The sequence below is a fragment of the Amia ocellicauda genome, chromosome 6 (genome assembly GCF_036373705.1).
Source record: "Amia ocellicauda isolate fAmiCal2 chromosome 6, fAmiCal2.hap1, whole genome shotgun sequence".
Taxonomy (NCBI): domain Eukaryota; kingdom Metazoa; phylum Chordata; class Actinopteri; order Amiiformes; family Amiidae; genus Amia; species Amia ocellicauda.
This window is the reverse complement of record NC_089855.1, coordinates 46,433,632-46,458,531: the sequence shown is the minus strand read 5'-3', so window position 1 is coordinate 46,458,531 and position 24,900 is coordinate 46,433,632. Positions and strand designations below refer to the sequence as shown.

General features: G+C 44.4%; 1 protein-coding gene across 1 annotated transcript in view; it reads left to right on the top strand.

The window, feature by feature from the left end:
• Window positions 1-20,908, top strand: part of LOC136751587 (GTPase IMAP family member 4) — a 41,878-nt gene extending 20,970 nt beyond the window's left edge. Inside the window, exons 5-6 of the mRNA XM_066707313.1 lie at window positions 1,905-2,138; window positions 19,145-20,908. Of these exons, the coding sequence (XP_066563410.1) occupies window positions 1,905-2,138; window positions 19,145-20,067 (1,157 nt within the window). The 3' untranslated portion in view covers window positions 20,068-20,908. The remainder of the gene's footprint in view (window positions 1-1,904; window positions 2,139-19,144) is intronic.
• The last annotated feature ends 3,992 nt before the right edge of the window (window positions 20,909-24,900 follow it).

Genomic DNA, 24,900 nt, shown 5'->3' with positions numbered 1-24,900 from the left:
TTGCTAGTTTCTTCCAATGATAAATGTAACCACTATGAGTTTGTAGTTTAAGCACTATGACTATTGTAACATCACAGTTTGTTTATAATGTGCACCACTACACATAACCCAGCTAACACACAATTTTGCCAAAACATTGTAGCAACGTAATTCAACTTTGTGGCAAAGTTGTGTGTTAGCTGTGAAGTGGACACTGAATACAATATTTACATTGATCTGTTATTCATCCAAAACACCATTGGTCCACCCACTAATAGATAAGAGCGTCTGCCATTAATGTAACCAACCTTTGTTACAGGGGACTAAAAATGAATACAATAAATAGCGTTCCGCTGCCACCACCTTTGTTCATGAAGAGCCATTATTAATGTTTTATATAAACTATATATATATATATATATATTAATAATAGTATGGAGACAAAGCAAAATAGATTTATTAAGCTAGCAACAGCCACTAAGGCAGTTGTTCAGGGCATACCCTCTGGACATTCCTGTCAATAATAAAAGGATCAAATAGGGCCCACAGCTGTATGTTAAAAGTCTGTTTGTGGACTTAATTGTTTTCCCAGATTGGCAGGAACTGTTTTGTTAATGATTGAGGGACAGTTGTGAAGCTGGCAGTGTTATCAGACCTTTTGCAAATACATCAAAGGAAGCCAATTTGGTTTCTGCCTCTCACACCTCCCCCTAGGAAGACAACCACAAACATTCAGAAACCTGACCTCAACACAACACTTTGGGAAACCTGTGACTGACACCAAGAGCATCAAGTCGTATTAAGTATTTATTATCTTGAGAAGTCAAATATTAAATTCCAAACCAAGCATTTGGACCGATGCAAAGATCAGGAAGGAGAAACAAATCACCCAAGTACATTCCCAAACCAAGAAAAACATATTAAATCAAATGTAATCCAACAGATGCATATTAAAGCAAAAACAATAATCACCCATACAAACAACCAATATGCACACGAACCAAGCAAGATACAGAAAATAAAAAACAAACAAACCCCACCCCAGTCAGGATGTGTCTGCTCTGCTCCTTCTTGATCGGTGCACAACTCAATACACTATAATTAATAAAAGTTTAAAATAGACAATACAAATAAACAATTAAGAATATAAAATGTGCTGGTTACTATTTAATAATTTAAAAAGGGAAATGCTTCCCTAGTGTCTACCCCTCTATCAATCCCTTTGTCAATGTCTCAAAACGAGCGCCTGTGGTCCAACCATCTTCACCGTTGCACATCAGTAATTGTGTCCAGCTGTCCCAATGTTAATCAAGCACTTGTTGTTGTTCAAAGTCCATTACAATGATAATAATAATAATAATAATAATAATAATAATAATAATAATAATAATAATAATAATAATAACTACACAGCTTTGATCAAGGGCAGCCACTGGCTTGTCAGTGGGGAGATAAATGTTGTGGATTTACAGCATGGAGTGCCAGATCATTATTTTTAAATGCTTTATTGACCCATCGCTGTTTCTCACAGGACTTACTTGCTCTTCCACCCTCCAGTTTCTCTTCAATTTCAGATACTGTGATTGGCTCGCAGTGTCTCTCACACTGCCTGCACATCTCGGAAAACCACACCAGCAAAACATGTCTCCTCCCTGTTCGCAGGTCCTCGTATTTTAACTTTAATTCAGTGAGTAGCTGATCTGTGAGATTCCCTTCTTGCGACTCTTCTGCAACTTATCGCATTCGCACCTTGTGAACATTGTTGATTTAATCCTGCCCATGACTGAACAACACATCTCACACTTGGAAGTTATTTGGCTGCATAACCACTTATCCGTCCCATACCGTTTATAATTTTATAACATTTTTTGCAACTTTCAGGATTTTTCTACACAAAATATTTAAAAAGTTTTAATTTTTTTCAGTTTCTAGAGTGAAAGGAATCCCCAGCACAAAGCTCCTGGAGACGAAAGCCTCAGTGTTGCCTGCTGACAAGGAACCCCACAATTTAAGAGAGGAGAGTAAGCTGGAAAGAAGGCTTCAAACAGTGGAAGAGCAAATGAGAAGACAGAAAGAGCTGGAGGCCATGTATCAGAGAGATGTGGAGGAAATGAGGAATAATGTCAGAGAGCTGGAGGAACAGATCAGAACAGCATCAGGTACTGACATTCAGCAGTTTATACACATTATGCTTATTGTCCTTACTATTTGCAATGCTTTCTCAGTACACAAGAAATGTCACATTTTCCCAAAGCAAGCAAGAAAAGGACATTTTTTTTCCATTACATACAGGCAAAGGTATCATGCCATTGGGACATAGGAAAATAGAATGGGGAACTAATGCTAAACATTTAGGGAATTAGTTTAATCTTTGATGATCTTAGAAATGTCTGTAGTGTACTGAGACCACTACATATGTAACAGTATAAAACTGAATAATACCATACACAAACAATATCATGCTTATCAAAAGGGACTACTGTGCGGTGATTCAGACCACTCGGTCCATGTGGTCTGGACCTCAGCAAGTGTACACAGATGCAGGCTTAAAATATATAATTTCAAGCAGACATAACTATACTCAAAAAACAATACTATACTATACGCATAAAACAATTTGTCTGCATTAGCCTTGTTGAAAATAAACCTGAATGTGTTGACACAGCACTGACCCAGTCTCAGCATTGTCTCATGACATCACTTCAGCTTTCTCTGATAGCGAGAGATAACTATCTCGTGATCACGACATAACGGCCCGTTATGTTTCAATTTGTATGCTACCTTGGAGGTATCTCGCCTATCTTGTTAGATCTTTAGTAGTAGTACACTCAGCCTACATTATACACTTCAGGTTTCTACCATGCCACAGATATTTTCCTGAAGCCCACCTTGCCAAGTCTTATAGTGTTCAAGCTGAGCATCATACAGAGCAAGATGGGTTCAAACATACTTGTACACGTAAGTACAGAGTCTGATTGTATTGGTGGAAGGGACATAGATCCTTTTGCTAACTCAATCGTCCAAGGTAGGACAGTATTGCTATTTTCCCCTACAAGGTGGCTTAACTTCCCCGCTATTCAAGAAAGCTGTCTTAAACTAAATCCCATAATACTGCAATTTCACTTTGGTAAAATACTGAATATACTCAACATTTGAAAAAAATTTGGTCTGTGGGGGTGATTTTCATTGCTGTAGTCAGATAGGCAGGCACACATCAGTTTTTTTTAGCAAAAGTAAAATACTGTTTTATTTGATAAAGTATTTTACATTTCAAATAAAAAACAATCAATACAAATTTTAATACTTGTGATTAAAATTTTAAAAATCAATTCTTAAAATCATTTAAAATTTTAAAAATCTTTGTGATTTAACATAATCAAAATACATGAACATCAAATAAACAAGTGCACAAAACAACAAAACAAACGTGATTAAAGCAAAATATGCTACCAACAAAAGAGTCAAATACATTGAAAATAACTGAAAATGCACTGGACAAAATAAAAAAAACAATTAAAAAGGTAAAAATAAAAAACAAACCAAAACGGTCCAATGCATTTAAAATTAAATCCAAAACGGTCAATGTATTTGACAAAAAAATAGAACAAAACTAACCCAAAAAAACACAAACAACTAGTGTTTTAAAAACAACTAAATCTTTAAAAACATAATTTTTAAAAGTCATTTTAAAAGGCAATCATTCATAAAATAGTTAAAAGATCTTGGACTCGGGCTCCAGCAGGGGGAGATGACCATCCCCGGAGGTGGGTCCCATCATGGGATCCTGAGCTCCCCCAGATCTTGTATCTGCCAGTTCCTAAAGGCTTCCTCCTTGCCCCTCTGATGGACCTCCAGATTGACGTAGTCTCTCACAAGTACCATGCACCTCCGCGCGATGACAATTGGGTCCAGCTCCTGCTTATTGAATAGACAGATGTTCCGTCCCTCCCACAGGGCCTGCTTCACTGCGCAGACGACACGCCACCAGCACCTCAGGGTGGAAGATGTTAATCCCCTGGCTGGACCATATAAGATCTGCTGGGCGGTCGCCCGCACAGGAATGGCAAACCTGTGGAGGAACAGTGAAAACAGGAGCCAGACCCTGTAGGCGGAGGGGCAATCCCTAAAGATATGAGCCTCCGTCTCCTTCCCCAGGCAACCCTTGTAGGAGCAGATGTCATAAGGGGCTAGGCCCCTTCTGTGCATGATTACTCGGGTGGGGAGACACCGACTCACAGCCATCCAGGAGACATCTTTCTGCGTATTAGTGAGGCAAACGTGCTTTGCGTTAGCCCAGATAAACCGGCAGGTTTCAGGAGGGAAATCTTCTGGTCTCCTGGGTAGATCTCATCTGGCTACAGATGGTCTTATAATCCCAGGAGGCCAGCACGACTTTATGGAGGCCTACTTCGAGCACAAAGGCTCGGAGCGCCCTGTAGAATGGCGGGGGATCCCACGAGTGCGGCCTGGTGTAATCCAATGCGCAGAGGCCGAATGGACTCAGGCTGCTGGCAAAGTAGAAGCGGTTCATAAAACTCACTTTCTTGCCAGCAGCCTGGATGTTCTTGACCACGTAGGCCAGCCCCTGCGCCTTTATCAGCCGCACAACGTCCGGGACCCCCCTGCCTCCATCCAGGGTACCCTTCACCATTTGCACTCTCTTCAGCCTCTCCATTTTGCTCCCCTAGACAAACCGAAATACAATCCTGCTCACTAGTTTTGCGACGACCTTGTCTGGGGGGAAGATCATTCCTACGTAGAGGAGTATTGGGAAGAGGATGGCCTTTACGACCAGCACCTTACCGGCCATCGTCAAGGTCCTTGTGCTCCAGCCGTGGATCTTTCTTTGGACCTTAGAAAAGGCTTCCTCGCAGCTCCGGGTGCCTGTGTTGGTCCCGTCGATCGTGATCCCCAGAACCGTGATGGACGGCTTCACAGGGAACACGGTCGGCGGGCCCCGGCCGACAGGCCATGCTCTGGAGAGGTAGACCTCGCTCTTGGCCCTATTGACAGCGGCCCCCGTCGCCCTGCAGAAGCCGTCCAGCAGTTCCTCAACCCTGGCCACGGACGGCGCGTCCGTGCAGACCACGGCCACGTCGTCCATATAGGCCAGGGCTTTCAGTTGCTCTCCGCCGGAACTCGGGAGATGGAAACCTGTCACCCGGACGTCCCGGCGGATCGCCTGCATGAACGGCTCCAGACAGAGGACGTACAGCAGGGCCGACAGGGGACAACCCTGTTGGACCCCCGACCTGACCGGAAATGGTTCAGTCAGGTGGCAGTTCACAAGGACCCTGCTGCTTAGGCCGCTGTAGATGATCTTAACCCACTTCCTCAGGCCAAGAGCGAGACCCATCCTCTCCATAACAAGCTGCAGGTATTCGTGGCCCACTCTGTCGAAGGCCTTCTCCTGGTCCAGGTTGATTAGGACCAGGGGAAGCCCTCTCTCGTTCGAGTAGGCCACGACATTCCTGAGCAGCATGGCGTTGTCGGCCGCCGATCTCCCCCGGGCACCGAAGACCTGGTCGGGACCCACGACTTGAGGGAGTGGCCGCTGCAGACGGAGCGTCAGTGCTTTGGCCAGTATCTTGTAGTCGGTGCACAGGAGGCTGACCGGCCGCCAGTTCCTCAGATCCTTTGGATCTCCCTTCTTATGAAGAAGAGAGAGGATACTCCTCTTCATAGAAGGGGCCAGTCTACCCTCTCTGTACATCGACCCCAAGACCTGAGCCAGATCTTCCTTAAGCACCTCCCAAAAGATCTTATAGAATTCAGCAAGGATCCCATCGGGACCCGGTGTCCTTCCAGAGTTAAGACTCTTTATCACCTGGGAGAGTTCAGTGGTGGTGATCTCTGGATCCTCCTCCGCCTCCTCGTCCCCCTCGTTGCGGGACTCCAACAGGGACAGAAAGTGATGGATCAGATTTTGATCCACCACCTTCTGATCGTACAACTCCCTGTAGAAGTCCCGCACCACTGTCTCAACAGCCTCTCTACCCTCCACCTCCTGCCCCGAGGAGTCGATCATGGAGGACATTGCAGGCCTTCGTTTTCGTGAAGAAGAAGCGGCTGCACTTCTCGTCATCCTCCATGATGCGGACCCTGGAAAGGACCTTGATCTTTTCTTGCTCCTCCCGATAGAAGGCGGAGAGACTCAGTTTGACCCGGGCCACCTTCCCAGCTAGGTTGAAGCCTCTGAGCTGTAAAAGACTCAGGCGCTGGAGGCGGGCGTTTAGATGGGAATATCTCGCCCGCCTCTCGTGAGCTTTCCGTTTCCCCAGCTGAATGAAGTAGCCCTTGGTCCTTTTCTTCACCATCTCCCACCACTCTATGGGAGAGTCAAAAAGGTCCTTCAGGGTCCTCCACTCCTCGAGGCATCTGCTAAAGGTCTTAATAACACGAGGGTCATCGAGCAGAGAGGTGTTGAGCTTCCAGACCCCAGGCCCCGACTCCCGTTTGCTCGGAATGAGCACCTCTGTCATCAGGAGCCTGTGGTCTGAAAAGAAGCCCGCCTCCGAAGACAAGGCGGTCCTCTCCAGTGGCTTACTGAGGAGGACGAGATTTATCCTGGAGAAGGAGGAGCCAGAAGAACTCATCCAGGTGAACAAGGGGACCAGGTCCCGACCTGCGTCGCAGAGTTCAAAGTCCTCCACGAACACAGCCAGGTCCCTGCTGGATCTATCGTTGCTGGGCTTACTCCGGTCTACATCCCTCAGAGCACAGTTGAAATCACCTGAAATGATAACCGGTAAGGTGCCGATCAGGAGCGGGCATAGCTGAGGGAGAAAGAGGACTCTCTCTCTCTGGCTGGTGGGGGCATAGACATTGACCAGCCTCAATACAGCCCCCTTGTATTTAAGGTCGAGGCTGGCCAACCTGCCCGCCTCTATCACCCTAAATTTTTTGACTTCTATAAATGTGTTCTTCAGGAGTACGGCAATCCCGTCCACTCGGGACACATTGGACCCCGACCAGAAGGAATCACCTAGGGTCCAAGTGTCCCGGAGATCTTTATATTCTTTTTGGAACGGGATGCCGCACTCCTGTAAACAGATGATGTCTGCTTTCATTCCAGCCAGAGAGTTTAAAACATCGGTCCTCTTTTTCACCTCAGCAATGCTCCTCACGTTTATAGATATAATAGTTAAGGCCATAATGGCAGTGAGGGCAATTACCCGCTCCGTAACAATCATGTAAAGAAACCCTCCTCTTCCCCACTTCTCTCTTCTCCCTCACCTAGCTTAGCGCTAGCACCCATCATTTCAACCATTTGCCTCACCGCTTGATCCTCTAGGAAGACTATGTGGAGGGCTCGGCTCCCGCCACCCGTTAAGGCTGGCGAAACTCCACTGGGCTCAGGGCCCGCGGTGCTGGAGATTCTCCCTGGTTCCCTTGTAGCCGAGGCCCGACGAGCAGATGGCAGGGCAGAGGCCTTGTGTGCGACTGAGGAGAGGACTGGATAGACCCCGCTAGTCGTTCTTTTAACTAAGGGTGGGGGAGGGGGTGGTTTCTCCCTTCCCGGCTGTCTGTTGCCGCAGGCCTCCTCCCTCAGCACCAGTGACTCTGCCATTGCGGCCCTGAGGTCTTCTTGGCAGAAGACACTGGCGCTGACTCTCCTCTCCTGAGGACCTGCGGCTCTCCCACTACTGCCGGGAGGGCATACCTGTCCCCTCCCCTGAAAGAGTCTCGGTCGTGGGGCTGGGGGGATGTTACTATTTTGGGGCCTGTCCTCCACCAGGCTGCCCACTGGGGGGAGTGGAGAAGGCCCACAACTCTCCGCTCCGGACTCGGAGTGGGGCGTATAAAACTGAGAGGGAGAGGTCTCTGCAGCGGGGGGGGGAGCTGGCGGGGGGGAAAGAGCTAGCAGAATTAATCCTCTTGCTCTTCGCACCCCCCCCACCCATGCTCCTCTTCTACGTCCTTCTCCTCTTCCCCGCCACAGCTATCCACTCCCCCTCTGCCTCCACTTCCGACCCAGAGTCAGAGAGGGAGCCTATGAGACTCCTGAGGACTGTTTCCTCTCTACCCCTGTCTAGGGGTATCTCCTTTGGAGGAGCCTCGACCTGATTTTCTCTCTCTCCACCACCCCCGAGGGCCCGCGCCCTATTTGCATAGGAGGAGGGGCAATTCCTAAAAAGGTGCCCTCCCCCACCGCACAGGTTGCAGGCCCTCTCCTGCTTGCAGGCCCTGGTCAGATGTTCTCCGCCGCAGACCTTGCACTTAATAACAGTGCAGGCTGCGGCTAAATGACCCAGGGCTCCGCAGTTCCTACATAATTTGGGCATGCCATGGTAGAAGACTAGCCCCCTGTTTGCTCCTAAAACTACGGTGCTCGGCAGGTGGCGTACTCCGCCGATGGCGGCCACTTCCACCTGCAGGCGCACCTGCCACCGTTGAGCACCGGTCCAAACCCCATCCTCATCATTGACTCTCTTGCTTTCAGACAGGATCTCACAATGTCTCCTCAGCCATACCTCTACATCATACTCTGCCACTGCATCATTATAAAACTGGATGGTAACAATTTTAATTTCTCTATCGGTCAGGGTGTCGACCACAAAGTCACTCAGGGGCATACATTCCTTTTTTTCTCTGTAAATGTTCCAAAAACACTCCAGCACTTGAGGGTTTTTAAAACTCACCTCAAACACGTCCCTAGGTCCAGGCAGTTTCACCACGCAGTTCACCACGAAGCCCAGGCCCCTCTGCAGCACGGACCTGCTGAACTCCAGCCGGGTGAGGGCCGCGGTCTCGGCTCCAGCCTCACGGCTGAAGCGCATCGCATTGTGGCGCCTCACACCGGCGGTTCGCTGGGCCATGCTGCACTTTCCTACCTGGGAAAGGGTCCAGAGGCTCTCAATCCAGAGGTCGGGGCAAGTCCACCTGGCTGGGGAGCAGCTTCCACCTCCGGGGCTCTTGAAGGGAGCGGGCCTTGCGGGGAGAAGTCCGGGCCCTGGCTGCAGGAGGCCTCCCTCAGGGACGTTCGCCGATCGGCCTGGTCGGTCCCTGGGATCCGAGGCCTCTACTGATTCCTGGCTGGTGACGTCAGCGGGGAGCAGTCCTGGTCAGGCCGGGCTCTGGGTAGATGGTCGGGCGGGCTTCTGGATGGGACCCACTCCGTGAGGAGTCCAACGACTCCTCTGGCTAGGTCCCCTGTCGCTCCCGGTCCGTCCCAATCTCCACTTGCCTCGGCCTCCGGACCGCTCCAAGGACCCAGGACTCTGCAGCTCTGTCAACCGGCACCTCCCCGTCTCCTCTGGTCTGGCCTGATGGATCAGCTCCCTGCAAGGAAAAGAAAAAGACTCTCTCAGAATTGGAGGGAAACCCGAGTCCAAGAGCAAAAGCAAAAGTAGCAAACATTTTTTTGAACCAAAAAAAAAAAAGGTATAACTGTGCAAAAACATGCAGGTGGAATCTCTGACAACCTATCTCTCTCTCAGGGGTCTCCTACTGAGGTTTTATATAGCCTAACCTCAATAGAACCTCCTCCTGACTAAACCATTAATTAAAACAAGGTCTCTATAAATACACATATTTTACATGTCCAATAATAAATACAGTATTGATCATTGTGGTGGAAAAAGTTTTGTAGTCGGGAGTTCTAATCAGAATTTATTACATTCATGGGAGGAACAGAGCTACACAGAACTCAAAGGATTTTAGGCTTGCATAACACTGTTCCCCAAAAGTTTGAAGACAGAACAAAGCTTTTATACCCCGTCTGGGACATACGCCCAAGGGGCGTACAAACAGTGTCTGAATGGTCATTTCTAATAACTAGCAGTGATTTCATTGGCATTCTAAACTAAGCCTTTCCCATCTCATCAATATTATAATCAATACTCATGAATAATAATCATTCACCTCTACATTGCCAGTTGCATTGGAAGGTACTGCAGATAAAGGAAAGCAAGTGAGGAAAGGAATGTGAGCTGCTAATAACCAAGATAGGAGTAACAGCACACCAAGGACAAAGGCAGAATAGGATTTCTATATTTTTCCCCCACATCATATTAAAACATTCCCCTTACATACATAAATTTAAATACCCAGAACCCCATGAACTCAGCAGACAGTCTTTTCTTAACATACATTGTTTTCATCATCTAAGAGGTGAGCGCATCACCACTAAACAGAATACATTAGTGACAGGTCACATGTGTGGGCACCCTCACCTTAGTTGAAACAAAGACCTGCTACTGAGAAGCCACCTCCAGGTTCAGTAAGTATTCACAAAACAGTTATACTTTTATTTACACAAGCAAATACCTTTAAATGAAACATCAAATATCAGGTAGGTAGTATTAATAACACATTTCCCAACACGATAATTTCAACCTTTATTAAAGTATCTGAATATGTGCACATTCAATGTGTACAGTGTTTATTTTGTAGACATACATTTATTAATCCCAATACAATACACCCGCTAAAGTACATGTTGTAAAGACCCCCGGGTTTACTGATTACTGAAACAATGCAACTGAAGAATGGAAGGTTCAAAAACAAACAGGTTTATTTTGCAGACCAGGGTGGTACATCCACTTTCCCAAACCGTCTTGCACAGCACAAACTCAGAAGTTACCTCTAGTACACTCCCGTTCAAACTGTCCCTGCGGTGTGTCACAAAGCACTTATATACAACCCTGCCAAGTGACCCCCACCTCTGAATCACCGTTCCCTGGCTATACCACCAGGGAGATGGGGGAGCCACAAAACCCCAAAATACCCCCAACACATAAAAATATCCCTACCCCAACACAATAATAAAACCACACATACACACAGGGTCCCCGAACTGACCCATCCACCCTCCATACACACTCTTATGACCCCCCCCCCCCCGCCTTTATACTGCCCTACTAGCACACACCAGGATAGCAGTCCAGCCAGGATTGCTACAATATTTCATTAATTATTTAAACTTTTAAAAGTCCATGATCGCCTCCCACTCGTGCAGCCGCCATTATAAATGCATATCGCATAGGTGAGGGAGAAAGGATACATAATGGAGATTGCAAATGCTTCACCCTCACAAGGTCATACAGCTCTGAGATCACTTGGAGTGGTCTCTTAATTTTTGCCAGAGCTGTATATTCAGAAAATACAAATATTAAGATCAGCATGTGCATAGATGTGTTTTGTGTGTCTTTTACTCAAGACATGAATTAACAATGTGTGAATGTTACAAATAAGCTTGCAGCAACACCACGCACTACCACCACTAGGTAAGCATGATATCGGGGTTCTGTGGGAGTTCCTCTTCGCAAGCCTATTACCTCTTTCCTCGTTCGTTATCTCGTTCAACCATCTCCCGGCAAGACGGCGCTCTCACCATTGCAGGTGAGGGCCTCCGCCTGGCGCCGTGATCTAAGGGCAGGAACAGAACTGTGCAAAACTCGCAGTTCATTGTTCTGTGCAAAACAAGGGGAGGCAGCAGGGAAGACTCTGGGAGTCACAGGCGGCGACGGCTGTCCCCTTGTTCTCCAGCCCCATGGCTCCTGGTCAGGGGTTCCCAAGCCCTGGGGCTGCCCATCTCCCGATGCGGCCGGTCAGATGGGCACCCACCTTTTCTCTCCCGTCTTTCATCCACGCGGCCCCTGGGCGAGGCAGCTGGTCACTCACCCCCTTCCGTCGCCTCTCCTCTCTGCCCTCACCTCATGCACTGCCCGGCCCCATCTACTGCCCAGAGAGAGCCACCACCTCCCACCATGACATTGCGCTCTGCGTGTTTGTGGTCTGTTCCCTTATGTGCTCTCATCTCTCTGGTCTGCCCTTCGGTCTGCCCACTCTCTGCTGGGCCAACCAGCGTTTATCCACCTGGGGGTCGGGGCATGGTTGAAGGTTCCAGGGAAAGTGCGTGATATATCCCAAAGGAGGGCAAGTGATTGGCTGGGTAATAAATGAGTAAAACACACGTGCAGATAAAGCAATTACGTGATTAAAGCAATTAACAAACAAACCAAGCATAGTGAATAATTCAATACATAAAACCATATGTATAATATAAAAGAAAGTGAAAGATTGGAAATAAATACAAAAATAATAAATAGTGAAACCCAGCTGTCTTCATCTTTGACACCAACAGTGTTGTTCCTGGATCTACATACTGTGTTTGTCCAGGATCACATAACTAGGGCCTATATCTTCTTGATTTTAGAAATGTAATGTTGTTCCACAATCCATATACTGTTTGTCCAGTGTGCCAACTAGCCTACATATTAATTTTGAATACCTATGCCAGAATCAACTATTGATTTATATATATTTGTCTTGTCCCTGAATCTATGTTGTGCATCTGTCCACGTCCAGAATAAACCATCATTCAGGCTGAAAACATGTCACTGTATATATTTTTAGGAGCTTAATTGGGGTTTGTCATTGTTGTATCTCATTGAGATCTCATATCAATGCTAGTATGTAGCTGTGTATAGTTATATTATATTGGATTATAATCCAATATAATATAACTATAAACAGCTACATAATAGCATTTGTGATTCTGATTCTGATTCTGTATTATACTTTAGTTTAATAATACACACATTTGGATCATAAGCTGTAGATTGGATGCTGTAATGTTTTATTGAGTAACTTAAATGTTGTTCAAATTAAACATTTGGAAATATAATCGTATTTAATCCTCCACTGCCTGATGATATTTGTTCTTAATATGTATTTGTATTTTATGTAGATACATTTTACTTTGCCTGTCTGTGTGGAGTTTGCATGTTCTCCCCGTGTCTGCATGGGTTTGCACCAATTGATTGAACCTAATTTTCCTGACTAAGTCATCCAGTCCTGGGAAAAAATTACCAGTGATTCCTGTGGGGAAAAGTACAATCTTACCGACAAAGGAATAAAAACAGTAATACGAACTTTGTGCAGTGTTTAATGTGACATACATTAAAACTTAAGTTTTTGTAAAAGGAAGTGTAAAAATAATCAAGGCCCCCTTTGAGCCACTTCACTCTGTTGCACTTGTTTTGCCCTGTTAATGTGTTGCAGTGCCACATGGACTAGGGGGGTCTATCACACAGACCAGTTGTTTGTGTCTAATGGTGTACAGACACTGGGATGGGCCCTGTCCAATCAGTGTCTGTCCCATTGGATTATTGACGCTGTTGCCATGGCCTATGAGCCTGCATGCATCCCAGTGCATGAGAACCTGGTGGTGCACCCTACTCACTCTACTCCTGGGCCCTTTTTCAAGGTGCCCCATGACTGATATTTCTGCAGCTGCAAGCTGGGCTTTGCCACACACTTTAATTCAGTTCTACAGACTGGATAGGCCTGGTTCCCTCTATAGGGCATCTGGTGTTGGATTCAGCTGAGCCCCAGTAGCCTGGAGGGCACATGCTCCTGTCTAGGGACGGCTCGATACCAGTTTTTTATGTCCGATACTGATAACAATACTGCAACCTTGAGTATCTGCCGATATCGATACTAATCCGATACCATCTTTCCCCCTCTTTTAAACAACTAAGCTGTCAATAATACATTTGTTTGGATGCCCTTTACTTAACCTAACCATCTAAAAAACATTGTTCAAACTGTCCTAAAGGAAAAAATACATAGCCCACAACATGAATCAGTTGCAATACTGCTACTTCTATTTATTTAAACTTTTAGCAGCATTTTTTATTATTTGACCATTCAAAATAAAATTTAAAGTGCCACTTTGTGCAAAAGTTTAAATCTGAGTATTTGGAATAAAGAAGAAATTATAATTCCAGTGTAAAATACTGCATATAACTCAACACTTAATGTAGCCTATATGACATGGCAAAAATAAGTTGCAATGTAGACCTTAACTAAATAAATACAGTACTGTAGCATTAGCTATCCACTGGCTCATCTTGTTTACAGTCCTTATGTGAATTAAGTTTGTTCACTTAACATGAGGGCAGATTCTTCTTTAGGAAGATTAGCATTTCAGCCTTCTCAGCTGTCAGTCTGCTCCTCCTTTCATCAATAATAATGGAAGCTGTGCTGAAGAGCCTCTCGCTCTCCACACTTGTTGAAGGTGCACAGAGAAATTGAGTTGCATGACCGCCAGGGAGGGAAGTCTAGGTTGGTTAACTTTCCAGTACAGCAGTGGATTGTCCAAACACTGAATAATTGGCTTACAAATGTAGGTCTGCACTTGCACGTGGTTGACACATCTGTGTTTTCTTCCAGGATTTCTTCAAAAACACTTGCAAGTCTACTCTTGCTTGCAGCGTCAACATGCAGAGTTTTCTTTGCTGACGCAGAGGCTGCTGAATCTGATGAGGATGTTTTACAGCTCAACATTTCTTCCATCTTCTTGACCTCTGCATAGAATACATCCTTTGCATGTCTTGAGGTTTCTGCATCTGTGAAGTACCTGGAACAATAAAAATACAAATATTTAACATTTAAAATTAGTCTACCCTTAATTAACCTTAAGTGATTAATCCCATTCTTTAAGGCTGATGTTTCATATGAAGCACTTTCATTAGATGGTGCAAAAGTAAAAATTCCACACACAGACTGACAGAGACTGACCGTTTGGGATTTGAGTGTAAATCTCTCTCTCTCTCTCTCTCTCTCTCTCTCTCTCTCTCTCTCTCTCACACACACACACACACACACACACACACACAAATAAAGTTAACAGAAACTCCACATACCTGTCCTTGTATGTTGGATCCAGTAGCGTTGCAACAGAGTATAATTGCTCAGATTCCACGTCTCTGAATCGTCTGTTCAGAGACTCAAGAAGAATCCCTTTCATGGTCTTGATTCCCTCGTCAGCCTCATTTTCTCGAGTGAGAATGCGTATAAGGACACTGAGCATGGGTGTAGAACCGTCTCGGAAATAAGTGGAGAAGTCGTCGAGATAAAGCAAACAGAACTTTAATCAAGCCGGCTTGGAAGCTCCACGTCAGGAAAAAATCCTTCAGTGAGGACTTAATGTTTACAAACATGAGTGCAGCTTTATAGGAAAATGACGTAACATCTTATGGCCGTTCATCCAATCAGAAGATACAGGTCCGGGTCCGTTTACGATCTGTCCTCCCGTGAAGAGGTGATGGATCCAAAAAGCAGATGTCTGTCTTTGATGTGCACTAGGAAGATGCAATAACACGGTTGTCATTTACCTAGTGTCAATCGCTCATGAACAGAAACAATTCCTGCCTATCTGGAGAAACATTAAGTAACAAACTGATTTTCAACAAAACAGCTGTAGGCTATTTCGGCACTGTGTGATCTTTTATTACTGACAGGAGTTTCTAACAAATTAACCTTGTTGACCTTTTGCTTAGCCTGCTAAAGCTAATCTGCTCAGTCTGTATACAAGCTACTTCTAATGCTAGTATTAATATAAAACATTATATAATTATCACAAAACACTTTCTTCAACTTCCTATACAGAGTCTTCAATGGGGATGACATCAGATGCCGATGCAGATGAAGAGCTTACAGTGAGGGAAAAAAGTATTTGATCCCCTGCTGATTTTGTACGTTTGCCCACTGACAAAGAAATGATCAGTCTATAATTTTAATGGTAGGTGTATTTTAACAGTGAGAGACAGAATAACAACAAAAAAATCCAGAAAAACGCAATTCAATAAAGTTATAAATTGATTTGCATGTTAATGAGTGAAATAAGTATTTGATCCCCTATCAATCAGCAAGATTTCTGGCTCCCAGGTGTCTTTTATACAGGTAACGAGCTGAGATTAGGAGCACTCTCTTAAAAGGAGTGCTCCTAATATCAGCTCGTTACCTGTATAAAAGACACCTGTCCACAGAAGCAATCAATCAATCAGATTCCAAACTCTTCACCATGGCCAAGACCAAAGAGCTGTCCAAGGATGTCAGGGACAAGATTGTAGACCTACACAAGGCTGGAATGGGCTACAAGACCATCGCCAAGCAGCTTGGTGAGAAGGTGACAATGGTTGGTGTGATTATTCGCAAATGGATGAAACACAAAATAACTGTCAGTCTCCCCCTCGGTCTGGGGATCCATGCAAGATCTCACCTCGTGGAGTTTCAATGATCATGAGAACGGTGAGGAATCAGCCCAGAACTACATGGGAGGATCTTGTTAATGATCTCAAGGCAGCTAGGACCATAGTCACCAAGAAAACAATTGGTAACACACTACGCCGTGAAGGACTGAAATCCTGCAGCGCCCGCAAGGTCCCACTGCTCAAGAAAGCACATTTACAGACCTGTCCGAATGAACAATGAACATCTGAATGATTCAGAGGAGAACTGGGTGAAAGCATTGTGGTCAGATGAGACCAAAATCGAGCTCTTTGGCATCAACTCAACTCGCCGTGTTTGGAGGAGGAGGAATGACCCCAAGAACACCATCCCCACCGTCAAACATGGAGGTGGAAACATTATGCTTTGGGGGTGTTTTTCTGCTAAGGGGACAGGACAACTGCACTGCATCAAAGGGACGATGGACGGGGCCATGTACCGTCAAATCTTGGGTGAGAACCTCCTTCCCTCAGCCAGGGCATTGACAATGGGTCGTGGATGGGTATTCCAGCATGACAATGACCCAAAACACACAGCCAAGGCAACAAAGGAGTGGCTCAAGAAGAAGCACATTAAGGTCCTGGAGTGGCCTAGCCAGTCTCCAGACCTTAATCCCATAGAAAATCTGTGGAGGGAGCTGAAGGTTCAAGTTGCCAAACGTCAGCCTCGAAACCTTAATGACTTGGAGAGGATCTGCAAAGAGGAGTGGGACAAAATCCGTCCTGAGATGTGTGCAAACCTGGTGGCCAACTACAAGAAACGTCTGACCTCTGTGATTGCCAACAAGGGTTTTGCCACCAAGTACTAAGTCGAAGGGGTCAAATACTTATTTCCCTCATTAATATGCAAATCAATTTATAACTTTTTTGAAATGCGTTTTTCTGGATTTTTTTGTTGTTATTCTGTCTCTCACTGTTAAAATACACCTACCATTAAAATTATAGACTGATCATTTATTTGTCAGTGGGCAAACGTACAAAATCAGCAGGGGATCAAATACTTTTTCCCTCACTGTATATCCTTTGTCAACTCCTTGAAAGGGGCTAGAACTGCAACTGTCTTTTCCAGTATCCCCCACTGTTTGGCAGTCAATGTGACTGGCAGGTCGTACGTACTCTGCTGGATATGCACACAGGGCCCAATGAGGCTGTCGATCATGTAATATGTGCTGTTCCACTTCGTTCATACATCTTGTTGCAGGCACTTTGGCGGCATATTAAACTCAACTTGAATGTCCTCCAAGTGTGAATACACAAGTGGTGAGTGTTTAAAGTGACCCACTATTTTTCAGCATATAGCCAGTGCATCACTTAGACTACACTGTGATAACAGTCCCTCATTCACAGTAAGCTGCAGAGTATGTGCGAAGCATCCCAAACTCGCAAGTCCAAGTCGATCCATTGCTTTTATCATGTTACTGGCATTGTCTCTTAAAATGACATGGACTTTCCTCTTTTCTATTTTCCATGCATTTAACATCTCCTCCATTGCAGTAGCGAGACTCTCCAGTGTGTGAGCCACAAAACTGCTTAGCATGCAGCACTGCTTTTTGCAAAGTAAAATCTGAGTCTTTCCACTGTGCTGTCAGACTGTAGTCAGTTGTAATGACATTGGACACACATCTGAGCTCCAGATGTCAGTTGTGAAACTAATCATGTCAACGTTTTCCAAGCATTTTGAAATAAATTCACACACTTGGTTGTACCTATTTGGGATAATTGTTTCAGAGATGATGCTTCTGCAAGTGTTTAATCAAGTTTGTGGTGTTGAAACTTCCATTGCTGCTGCCACCCCTCGAAACACTTGTTTTGCATAAATTGTACTCGGCTGTTTTGCTTTTTTCTTCCTTGAGCTTAAAATAACTCCACACGGCTGACATGATGATAGCGCTGCAGACAGGTCTCACTCACGTTCTAGCTAGCTATGTTCATCTGACACGTGTTGCTCGTCTCACAACACACCTCTCTTTACGGCATGTCGCTCAATGCATTTATAGGCTAATGGATCGGATCGGATTATTATAATTTTTTTAAGAGATATCCGATCCAGCGTTTTTGGCCAGTATTGGACCGATTCCGATACTAAATATCGGATTGCCGCATCCCTACTCCTGTACTCTGTTGTTGTGTTGGTGGTTGAGCAGCAGTTTCTTAGCCTCCCACCTCTGTCTGTGCCTATTGGCCTTGGATGTTGCTTATGTATACCACTATAGCCCTGACCTTTGTTCAGAAGGGCCATACAGTCCGATTGGTTATGTCCAGACACCTCTGGTCTCTGCCTCACAATCAGTATTGTTTTTCTTTCCCAGTAGAGCATGTGGCCGTGATCCTGGTGAAATTGACTGGTGATGCGGAGGCGCTTGTTAGGACCTGGCTCCTATATTTATTGTATTCTGGTTGAGCAGGCCTTGGTGCCCTACTCCTGTAGCAATTGATGAAAGGTGCCTGTTGCCCCAGCCCTTCATTCAGTGTGTTACTCTTATTCTTATCCCATTTTCACTTAGCCCTGTTGCCCCTCTCCTGGTTTATTTTGATTGTCAATGTGTGGGTCCCTGTTGGTTCACTGCCCCCTCTATATCACAATTTTATGGTCTTTAAGTTGAGGCTTTATCCCCTAGCAGGCTGTGGCCTCGAGGCTGGCTTACTTACCTGTACACCGGTGGTCTTCCTTGCGACAGCTTTAATATACCATTCCCCACCCCCCTTTGGGTAGTATCTTCGACTCGAAAGACAAAAATTGATTGTGAATGCAACCATGGTTATCTGGGAGGGAGAATATTACCAAAAGACTGCTAGCTTGCATGTGAGCCTTAGAGGTCTGGCACTTTGCATTTTACTAGTTATAGCAGGCAGAGGGAGGGTCTGCCTGAGTGACAATGTGGAGCGACCTATGGGCAGCTTTGCGAAACAATATGTTAATTAGTTCCCATGGTAACAAGCAATAGCCCATCCCCTTTGGGTAGTATCCACTTTATCAGATAACCATGATTGCATTTGCAACCTTTCATTTTAATTTCCTCTATTTATCATTAATATCTTATAACATTTAAATTTTCTTTTGTTTATACAGAAAACATTTGTGCTTCCCCTCTAAAGTGATTACAGAGCCATATACATTTTACTTCACAAAAGTTTTTATTTTCCAGATCCTCTGAGGATGGTGCTGGTTGGGAAGACTGGCTCTGGGAAGAGCGCCTCAGGAAACACCCTCCTGGGCAGAGAGGAGTTTGTGTCTAAAGTCAGTACAGCATCCATAACAAAGACCTGCAGGAAGGAAAGAGGAGAGGTGGCTGGGAGACCCATAGCTGTGGTCGACACTCCAGGACTGTTTGACACAACATGGTCTAATGAGGAGGTTCAGAGAGAGATTGGGAGGTGTGTTTCCCTGTCGGCCCCGGGGCCCCATGTGTTCCTCCTGGTGTTACAGGTGGGACGCTTCACCGGAGAGGAGAGGGACACAGTGGAGTTCATCAAACAGACCTTTGGTGAGAGAGCTGGGAGGTACAGCTTAGTCCTGTTTACCCACGGAGACAATCTTAGAAGGGCGATGATAGAAGAGTGCATTCAGGAAGGGGATAGGGGACTCCAGAAGCTCCTCAGTGACTGTGGCCACAGGTATCATGTCTTCAACAACAATGACACAGGTAACTGCGCTCAGGTCACTGAGCTGCTGCAGAAGATAGACAGGATGGTGGCAGAGAACGGAGGAGGCTGCTACACCAGTGAGATGTACCAGGAGGCAGAAGCAGCCATCAGAGAAGAGCAGGAGAGGATACTGAAGGAAAAAAGGCAGGAGATACAGAGACAGGAGGAAGAAATAAAGGCATCTTTCCTAGCAAAACTTGAAGAGATCAATGAGACCATTAATTATCTAAAATTGCACAACTCACTAAACAGAGATCAGAAAGATACTGACACAATTAGACAGAAGGAGGAAGAAGAAACAAAGATGAAGCAGCAGTTTAAAAAACAGAAAGAAACCCTCAGAATGCATTTTAAGGAAGAGAGTAGAACACAAGCAGAGCAGAACTTTATTGTGAAACAGAAACATTTCTGTGCAATACTTTAAACACCTCTGAAAAACAAATAGAAAATGTCTGAAACAATGAGCATTGAAAGGATTTCATTTCAAATTCGGGGTACATATCATCTGTGCAATGGCCTGGAAAATCTATTTAAATTGAGATCCACACGTGTACTCTCAATGTCCACTTTTGGGGCTTTTTTTAATGTAATCTAAAAATAATGCAAGAACTTACATACAGGTGAAAGAACACCACTTCTTTAACTCCTTTCAATACAAGAAAACAGACATTAATCAGTTGTTATTGTTTGAAAGCAGCTTAGACAGGCAATACTGTTTTTAGAGCAAACTGATGGACTAAAGTCTATTTACAATCCATATTACTTTTCAACAAGGAGATTAATACTCTATTACATTGTTGCACCTTATCCTAGAGAACATCACCACTCACCTGACGGGGGCTTCTGTAACAGCAGCTGAGAAAGAGAAGAGACAAATTGTTGCACTTTATATTCCTGTGTTACAGTTTATTACAGATAAAGCAAAGCATTATTACAATACTAAGACAAACACTTACTGTGGTTTTGTATCTGGCTCCCTCCACCTGTGATAACAAATAAAAAATAATTACTAGCACACTACACTTTAAAGTATAGTGTCGAGCATAGACATTTATCTTATTCATTTTCACTAGCATTTGGATTTTCTTTTCATTATATGTATTTTCTTTATCATTAGGTTAGGGTTTTAGCTTTTTTTATGGCCCCATTTTAATTAAAGGTGATTTTGGGTTTCATATATTGTAAATGTTGCACACTTTTCTGTTTCGCAGACTTCATGCCCTGCTTCTATTGATTATTATATTAATAAACATTGTTAACATTTACCTTGCCTGTTGTGGTGTTCTAGGATCTTGGTGCGGGAAACGAGTATGGCCAGTCAAGTGCAGCAACTAAATTGGTGACATTAACTCAGGGTGGGTGGAGACATATCCAATTTTGACCAAGTTTGGAGGGTAAAATCCTCATTTAAATGCACGACAACAAAATGTGAGAAAAGTTCAAGGGGGATGTAGACTTTCTATACTGTATTGCACTGTATACATACTCTGACGCCATGATGGGTGAAGTGGTCAGGCACTGCCTTGAACTTCCCTGCACTTCCCCCGGATGCTGGTGGAGGAAATGACTGGCGGAAAAGCTGACCCACTGTTTCCTACGTGACTGTCTCCCCTCCTCCATAAAAGCAGTGCCCGACTTCCTGTGTTAGGTAGGCAGGAGGCAAGCCTGGAGAACGGTGTGCAGAAGAGTATTGGTTTATTACTTCTAGTTAACCAGATCTGAGATGCTGTACATGTTGCTCTGGTAACATAGCTGGCTGAACTTTAAGCTCACTTCGGAGACGGGAAAATAACAAGCTTATCCTGAAACTTAGCCGACTAACCCAGTTAACCCAGTCAAAGCATTGTGCAAAGGGGGAGGGGTTAAGCCTGTTCTTGTTATTATTTATTTGCAGAAACCCTTGTCCAGGGTGACATGCAATAATACAGTGCAATAATACATTTTACAATGTATTTTCAGTCTTTACACAAGTGTATACAAGATATACAGTAAGCAATATATAAGGTCTTCCATCCTAGATTGTAAAAGCTGATAAGTGCAGACGTTAAGATGTTAAGTCAAAGTTAAGAGTTAAGGGGGCATGTATCCATCCATCCCTCTATGGAGGGTGATCAGTGCCAAAATTAAGATGAACGTGATTATGAACATGAAGATGATTATGAACATGAAGATGAACATGAAGATGATTATTAACAAGATTATGAAGATGATTATGAAGACGAACATGAAGAGGATTATGAACGTGAACATGAAGATGATTATGAGCACTGGATAGGACAATAAGTGCACTGGCACCACCCACCGGCTCTGACTGACAGAGTTCAATGTTTTGTAACACTGAAAAAAAAAAGAAACACAAGAGACGCTACGAAATGTAGAAGCAAAGAGAAATGTAAATAGCAAAGAGACAAACGGGAAATAAATATATACATGTTCAAACTAATGAATGTATAAATACATATTGAAATAAATAAACAAATACATAGATGAATACATCAATAGATAGGCCTAAATGTCCATGTATTTGTTTAATCGTGTATTTATTTTCTCTGTGTATTTATTTAAAATTTCAGTTTGGATAGTCTTAATCTAACACCTCCCTTCATCTATAGATACCGTGTGAGCGAGTAGATGTGTCTCTGTAACTTTTCCCGAATAAAATCAAACAAAATACAATATGGAAACTATTAAGTTTTAACTTCCATTGAAACACGTCTGTCCACCATCGCTCTGCGTCTGACGTCCGACAACTTTCAATGGCAACATTGTAAAAGCGGACAGTCTGCATCTTCATCTTCATCACCATCACTGGTATTTTTGGGGTGCAAATTATGATGTTTGGATTATGTTTTTTAGGTATATATCTATTTATGTGTTTATTTATTTCAACATGTATTTATACATTAATTAGTTTCAACAATTTCCCGTTTGTCTCTGCTATTTGCATTCCTCAGTTCGCTTCTACATTTCATAGCGTCTCTTGTATTTGTTTTTTTTTTCAATGTGACAAAACATTGAACTCTGTCAATCAGAGCTAGTGGGCAGCAGCCAGTGCTCTTATTGTCCTATCCAGTGCTCATAATCATCTCCATAATCCTCTTAATGTTCATCTTCATAATCATCTTCATGTTCATAATCATCTTCATGTTCATAATCATCTTCATCTTAATTTTGGCAGCGGGACGCGGCGCTGCGCGTCTTTTTCTGGTTGTTGGAGTTGAAAAATGTTCGGCTTCGTGTAAAACGCTGCGCTCGTCACTGTCACCTTTTACCCAGCCGTCCAATCACAGCGGAGGAGGGGCGGGACAAACACCACACCGCCCGCCCTCTCCCTCTCCCTCTCCCTCTCTCTCTCCCTCTCCCTCTCTCTCTCCCTCTCTCTCTCCCTCTCTCTCTCTCTCTCTCTCCCTCTCTCTCTCTCTCCCTACGCGCTTGTGCCGACATTGTACAGTCAGTATTTGTTAGCGACACCAACTAGGTGTCGGACAACCAGAAAAAGACGCGCATCGCCACGTTCCGCTGCCGGCGCTTTAAAAACGCGGCTCCCATTGCAAACAGCTGAGAAAAGACGCCGACCTCAGGAAAAAACGCTTTGGTGACACACGGGCTTAGTCTTCTGGCACCGGAAAACCGCAGCGGTCTGGAGGGGATGTATGGAGAGACAAGGGTCTGCAGGTAACTCGGCGCAGTCTGGTCGACACAGCGGTAGGTGAGGGTCAATGTCTTGGTGTCAAATGCTGCAGAGAGATCGAGGAGGATGAGGACTGAGGAGAGGGAGGTGTTATGGAAATAAGATGCCTTCAAGGGGTTTGACATTTTAAAAGCAGTGTCTGATAACTATGATAGTAATTTCATTGGCGTTCTAAAATAAGCCTACCCATCTCATCAATATTATTACTCATGAATAATAATTATTATCCTCTAAATTGCCAGCTACATCTAGAAGGTCATTTGCCGATAACAAAGATAGGTTTGAAAGAATTCAACTTTAATAAGAAACAAGTAGATAATGTAAGTTGCTGATAAACTAAAAAGGAGTAACTGAGACGTTAGAAAATAATAAGTTCTCATAATTCATTGGAAAGAATGCAGGCAAATTAATAGTTACTTGCCAGAAACTTCCAGGGCCACAGCACACAAAGCACAGAAGCACAAAATGATTTCTATTTTCCTCCACAGAGGCCACCCAAGCACAGCTGAGGAAGCCAGATTGCAGAAGATGAAAAAGTGAGTGATGGGAAAGAAATGCAGAGAGCCGACGGTGGACAGCACCTCTTTGAGAGGAAGGGAAGTAGGGAGACGGGGTGATAGTTCTGAGGAGAGGTGGCGTCAAGGGTTGGTTTCTTGAGGAGTGGGATGACAGCAGCTTGTTTAAATGCAGAGGGGAAACAGCCAGAGAGGAGTGAGGAGTTGAGGAGGGAGGAGATGAAAGGGAGAAGATCAGGAGCGGTTGCTTGGAAGAGACGAGAAGGGAGAGGGTCCAGGTCGCATGTTGTGGGTTTGTGACGTAGGAGGAGAGAGGAAATTTCAGAGTCTGAGAGAGGTAAGAATGAAGAAAAGGAAGCTTGGTTGGTGGGAGGTTGGGGTTTGATGGGAGAGGAGGGGGGACTGTTGAAGAGCTTGCAGATGTCTGCAATCTTGGAGGAATTGTTGCATATTTCTATTTTTGTTCAGTATATCTCTATTTGGATTACCAGTCGTAGACATTTAATGCTCTTTACTGTCCTAAATATCTTGCCTTGAAAAGTGAAATTCTCAGCACCAGGAGGTGATGCATGTCTTGGTTCCCGTAACTATTAATAGAATTGTATTACAGAACACCAAAGAAGGAAGAAGGACCAAACCACATGTTCTTGCGGTTTTATGCTTTCAGAGATGGGGCAGAAGGAAGAGTCGATGGCAAAAAAAAAAAAAAACAGCTCAAGGACCAGACTATACAGTGAGGGAAAAAAGTATTTGATCCCCTGCTGATTTTGTATGTTTGCCCAATGACAATGAAATGATCAGTCTATAATTTTAATGGTAGGTGTATTTTAACAGTGAGAGACAGAATAACAACAAAAAAATCCAGAAAAACGCAATTCAAAAAAGTTATAAATTGATTTGCATATTAATGACTGAAATAAGTATTTGATCCCCTATCAAGCAGCAAGATTTCTGGCTCCCAGGTGTCTTTCAGATTCCAAACTCTCCACCATGGCCAAGACCAAAGAGCTGTCCAAGGATGTCAGGGACAAGATTGTAGACCTACACAAGG